The sequence below is a fragment of the Carlito syrichta genome, unplaced genomic scaffold (assembly GCF_000164805.1).
Source record: "Carlito syrichta isolate Samal-C Ts95f unplaced genomic scaffold, Tarsius_syrichta-2.0.1 Scaffold88019, whole genome shotgun sequence".
In the NCBI taxonomy this organism is placed as follows: Eukaryota; Metazoa; Chordata; class Mammalia; order Primates; family Tarsiidae; genus Carlito; species Carlito syrichta.
The window spans coordinates 52,150-58,253 of NW_007032115.1; the positions used below are offsets into that span (position 1 = coordinate 52,150).

The following is a 6,104-nucleotide window of genomic DNA, read 5'->3' on the forward strand; positions in this document are numbered from 1 at the left end:
GGGGAGGCAGGGGCTGGCCTGGAGTCGAGACCCCCACCGAGCGGCAGGCACGAGCCCTGCTGAGGACGGCGAGGCTGGGGGGGAGGGCGAGGAGCCTCGGGGACCACGTGTCGGGGTCCTGGAGGACGAGGAGGGTGCGTCTAGCAGCTGGGCAGGGCGGGAAGGGCTGAGGTTGGCCTTGGGGTGTGTTGGTGGTGAGGGTAGGTTCTCCGTGACAGGGGCCCACCCTCCCAACCGGGCCCGCCCCCCACGTCCCATGCCCCCAGGGGGCTGGGGCCCCACAGACTCCGTCGCACCCTGTGGGCCCGGGCTCTGACCCCCACCATCCCTGCCTGTCCCCAGGTGTGAGTGTGCGCCGGGTTACGCCGGTGACAACTGCAGCGAGAACCAGGACGACTGCAGGGCCCACCGCTGCCAGAACGGGGCCCAGTGCGTGGACAGAGTCAACAGCTACTCCTGTCTGTGCGCGGAGGGCTACAGGTGAGCCGCCCCCAGCTGGCAGGAGCCCCGGCCACGGCTCGGGAGGGTTACAGATCAGAGCCTGGGAGTCACATGTGGGGTTTCAGCTGTGGCTCTGCCCGTCACCAGCTGTGCAGCCTTGGGACAGTCCCGTAACCGCTCAGAGCTTAAGCAGGGGGTGCCTCGCCTGTTTGGTGGAAGGGGCGGGGGTGGGAGCGGATGGCTGGGCAGTGCCCATCACTTACCTGTCCAGCCGGGCCTCTGGACACGGCCTGCCCTAAAGCTTACCTACCTGCCCTGCCAGGTACCCTGGGAGGTGGGGGCTGCCCTTCTCTGGCCACCCACCTCCCGTGCTCTGCTTGGATTTTTAAAAAGTTGTATCAAGTTATCACTCACATGCTATATGATTCGCTCAGGGAACATGTGCAATTCAGGGGCTGGGGGTGCCGTCCCCGAAGGGCACATCCATCCCCCAGGCGACTTTAGAGCAGGCTCGGCACCCCAAGGGAAAGCCCAAACCCCTCCTGTTACCCCAGCCCCTCCTCCGTCCCCACCGCAGGCAGCCACAAGTCTGTTCTGACGTGTCTACACACCTGCCTACGCCAGGCATTTTGTACAAGTGGAGTCATTCACGGTGTCCCTGGTGACTGGCCGCTCCGCTCGGTGTAGTTTTCAAGGCTTGTCCCTGCTGCAGCCAGCGTGGGCGCTTCCTTCCTCTCCGTGGCGACATGATCGTCACCTTGTGTCTGTCCACTCATCAGCTGAAGCACTTAGGTAGTGGCCACTTTTCGTCTGGTATGAATATACTGACACTGTGAACATTTGTGTCCAGGCTTTGGTGTGGACATACATTTTCTGCTCTCTTGGGTATACGGAGGTGGGACACACAAAAAACCAGAATTATTTATAAAAAACGGTGTCTTTATTCTTACATGTTTAAACTTCAGTCACCTTCAGAGGCCTCTGGTGTGCTACACCTATCGAGATGCCTTTTTCACTGCTCAGAAGTTTTTGCACTTGTCAGTTTTAACGCCGTTTAGTGCTTCTGCCGTTTTTGTTTCACCTCTTCCACACCGGCAAAATGTTTTCCTTTTCTCATCTGGGGAAAGAAAAAAGTCACTTGGGGTGAGAGCAGGTCAATAAGGTGGGTGGGGCACGGGGGTCATGCCGTTTTTTTGGTCAAGAACTGAACACTCAGGGTAGTGTGGGCAGGTGTGCTCATAAATCACCCATTATGAAAGGGGCAAGCGTGCTGAAAGAATCTCCAAAAAAAAATCACTGAAGTTGAACTCAGCCTCTCACAATGCCAGCTGATACATGGATGCTGATGGGTTCCTAGAACACTTACCTAGTGGGAGAAGCCCACTACAAGGGGTCCACCCCCCAAAAATAATCCTTGGTTTTTTAGGTCTCCCTCGTAGACCTAAGAATGGATTTTCTGGATCATATGTTAACTTTCATATTTTTGTCTTTTGTTTTAAAGCAGGATTTATTGAGAGGACAGAAAAGCTCCCACAGTGGGAGGGGACCCGAAGAGGTTGGCCAACTTCCATGTTTAACCACTGAAGAACCACCACCCCGTTTTCCCCAGTGGCTGCACACTGTGCGCCCACCTGCAGTGTCTAAGGTTCCCACTGCTCATGGCTTTGGCAACACTCCCCTGTCGTTTCCATCCTAGCCATCCTAGTGAGTGGGAAGTGGCGTCTCACTGTGGTTTTGATTTACATTCCCTTGATAGCTAATGATGTTGAGCTATCAAGGACACTGCAGGTGGGCGCACAGTGCTAATCGGCTGTTTTTATATACGCTTTGGAGAAATCTCTACTTAAGTCCTTTGCCCTTTTCTTTTTTTAATTTGAGGTGTAGTCTCATTCTGACACCTAGACGGGAGTGTAGTGGCACGATCATGGCTCACCACAGCCTTGACCTCCTGGACCTGGGGGAGTCTTCCGCCTCAGACTCCCAAGTAACTGGGAACTTCAGGCATGCGCCACCATGTCCAGCTAATTTTAAAAATCTTTTATAGAGACGAGATCTTGCCATGTTGCTCAGGCTGGTCTCGAACTTCTGGGCTCAAGTGATCCTCCTGCCTCAGCCTCCCAAAGTGCTGGGATTACAAACATGAGCCACCACTCCTGGTCCATTTTTAAATTGAGATATTTGTCTTTTTATTATTGGGTTGTAAGGCTCCTTATGTATTCTAGATAAGTCCCTTGTCAGATAGGGGATTTGCAAATATTTTCTCCTATTCTACAGATGGCCCTTTCTTGACTATGTCCTTTGATACTTCAAGGTTTTTAATTTTAGTGATGTCTACTTTAGATGTTTTCTTTTATTGCTTGTGCTTTGGGTGTCATAGCTAAGAAACCATCACCTAATCCAAGGTCATGAAGAAGTGGACCCATGTTGTCTTCTAAGAGTTTTGTAGTTTTAGCGCTTATAGTTAGGCCATTGAGCTATTTGGAGCTTTTATATATGGTGTGAAGTAGAGTCCAAATTTTATTCATCTGCATGCAGATATCCAGTCGTCCCAGCACTATTTGTCGAAAAGACTCTTCCTTCCCCATTGGGACCTTTGTCAAAATCAGTTGACCATAAACGGGAAGGTATTTTTGGACTGTAAGTTCTATTCCAGTGATCTATATGGCCGTCCTCATGCCAGTGCCACACTATCTTGCTTACTGTAGCTTTTGTGATACATTTTTAAATCGGGAAGTGTGAGTCCTCCCATTTTGTTCTCCTTCTTTAAGGTTGTTTTGGCTGTTCTGGGCCCTTGAATTTCCATATAAATTTTAGAGTCAGCCAAAACAGTCAACTCTGGGATACAATACAATTTTGATAGCAATTGTATTATCTGTAGATTAATTTGGGTAGTATTGCCATTTTAACAATATTGAGTCTTCCAGTCCATGAACATAGAATGTCTTTACACCTATTTAGATCTTCTTTCATTTCTTTCAACAATGTTTTGCAGTTTTCAAAGCATAAGTTTTGCAGTTCTTTAAAAAGTTTATTTCAAGTGTTTTATTCTATTTGATATTGTGTAAAACAGATTATTTTCTTAATTTCATTTTTGGTTTGCTTTTTGTGCATTAATCTTCTATCCTGCAATCATGCTGAATTTCTTCATTCATTCTAATAGCATCTTAGTGGATTCCATAGAATATTTTTATACAAGATTATGTCATCCAGATGCATTTTATTTCTTTTTTCTTCTCTTACTACCCTGGCTAGAACCTCCAGTACAATATTGAACAGATCTTGTTAGAGCAGATATCTTGTTTTGTTCCTAATCTTAAGAGGAAAGCGGCCAAGTGTGGTGGCTCATGCCAGCACCTTGGAAGGTAGACGCAAGAGGACTGCCTGAGCCCAGGGGTTTCAAGAAAAGCCTGGGCAACTTGGTGAAACCTTATCTCTACAATAAATCAAAAATTAGCCAGGTGTGGTGGTGCACACCAATAGTCTCAGCTACTCAGGGGGCTGAGGTGGAAGGATTATCTGAATACAGAAGACTGAGGTTGTGGTAGCCATGATCGTGTGACAGCACTCCAGCCTGGGTGACAGAGTGAGACTCTGACTCAAAAAAAAGGGGATGGGGGAAGCATTCCATTTCTTTCCATTAAGTATGTTGGTTGTGTGCTTCTGTAATGCCCTTCATCAGGTTGATGAAGTTCACTTTCTAGTTTGTGGAGTTTTTATCATGAAGGGGTGTTGAAGTTTGTCAGATGCTTTTTCTGCATCTATTGAGATGATCATGTTTTGGGGTTTTTTGGTTTTGTTTTGTTTTTTATTCTACTGATATGGTGTATTCTATTAATTTAGTTTCAGATGTTAAACCAACCTTGCATCCCTGGGGTAAATCCCACTTAGTCGTTGCATACAATCCTTTTAATATTGTTTTTGATTTGGTAGTAATTAATTGAGGATTTTGGTGCCTATATTCCTAAGAAATATTGGTCTGTGGTTTTCTTTTGTTGTGATGTCTTTGGTTTTGGTATCAGAGAAATGCTGGTCTCATAGAATTAGTTCCTTCCTTTCTTAACATCTTGGAAGAATTGATATTGATTCTTCCTTAAATGTTTGGTGGAATTTACCAGTGAAACCATCTGAGCCTGGGAAGTTTTCTGATTACTAATTCAGTTTCTTTCCTTGTTATGGCTATAACTAGATCTTCTATTTTTTCTTGTGTCAGTTTTGATGGTTCATGTGTTTCATCTGTTATCTGAATTGTTGCCATATAGTTGTTCATAGTATTCCCTTGTTGTATTTTTTCTTTCTTTAAGGTTGGTAGTAATGTCCCTTCTTTTATTTCTGATTTTAGTAATCTGACTCTTCCCTCTTTCTGCTTGTGCCTTAAGTCTCAGTTTTCTTTTCTGTAAAGTGGGTATAGTATAATCTGTCTTGCAGAGTTGTTGACATGAGCAGTGAGTGCTTCTCAAACCTGAATGTAGACTGAATCACCTGGGATCATGTTAACAGCAGAGTCAGTTGATTTTCCATTTCTGACAAATGCCTAAATAATGTCAGTGCTGCTGGACCGGGGGCCACACTTGTTTCTTGGTATCTTTCTGGAGAATCTTCTGTCACTTGAAGGATCTATTTCCCAAGATGTTCGGTGAATTTTCTTCTAGGACTGGGGAAAGGGAAGATGCCCCCTTCCTCCTCTGGCCCTGACCTCTCTGACCTGTGTCCTTTCTTCTCAGTGGACAGCTCTGTGAGATCCCTCCCCACCCACCTGCTCCCAGGAGCCCCTGTGAGGGGACTGAGTGCCAGAATGGGGCCAACTGTGTGGACCAGGACAGCAGGCCCGTGTGCCAGTGCCTCCCAGGCTTCGGTGGCCCCGAGTGTGAGAAGCTGCTCAGCGTCAACTTTGTGGATCGAGACACTTACCTACAGTTCACTGACTTGCAGAACTGGCCGCGGGCCAACATCACACTGCAGGTGCGCCCCGGGGAGCTTGGTCACAGAGGGGAGTCAGGGAGAGGGGACCCTGGCCTCAGGCCAGGGCCTCAAGATGCAGCCCTGCATGGTGCCCCGGGGAACAGGAAGGACCCTGTGTTCATCAACACTCTTGGGATGGGTGCCAGGATCTCAGCGCCATCTGGTTTAAGCACAACTGGAAAGGTGACGGAGTCGCAAAACCAGGGCGGCGGTGGAGGCGGCCTCCTGGGTGGCTGGATCCAGAAAACCAGACGTGCCCTCAGCCTCTTGGGGATCTCTTGCCCCACCCACTCTCATGGCGGCTTCCTCCTGGATGCTGCAGCCGGGCTGGCTTTCTCGTGTGCGGGCAAGTGGCCAGGGTTAACTCCGGGCTCACGGCTCTAGCCACGTGTCCCCGGGGCCCCTCGAACCGTCCTTTCCTGTCTCCAACGCCACCTCAGCACATCCGGCGGAGGCGGAAAAAGCCAGGCCCACTTGAGAGCGTTGCTGGGACGCGGCGCCGGTTTGCCGAGCATTTCCTGGGGCGGGAGGGGCGTGGCTGACGTCGCGCCTCACACGGTGACCGGTGTTCCTCTCCTCCTCGGTCTCCCCATCCGTTCCTTGCTGCAAATGACCCCCGCCTTTTCACCCTCCTGTCTCGGGACCCTCAGCCTGCCCAGCGGCCTCCCACCCCACCCTCCTCCCGCACGTTCCGCTCCAACCTC

At 49.3% G+C, this 6,104-nt stretch overlaps 1 protein-coding gene across 1 annotated transcript in view; it reads left to right on the forward strand.

Moving 5' to 3' along the window:
• LOC103260100 (slit homolog 1 protein-like) overlaps nt 1-6,104 on the forward strand; it is a gene marked incomplete at both ends in the record, with an annotated part of 62,155 nt that overhangs the window by 52,082 nt on the left and 3,969 nt on the right. The window contains 2 exon segments of the mRNA XM_021712147.1: nt 343-480; nt 5,163-5,400. Coding sequence (XP_021567822.1) covers nt 343-480; nt 5,163-5,400 — 376 coding nt within the window.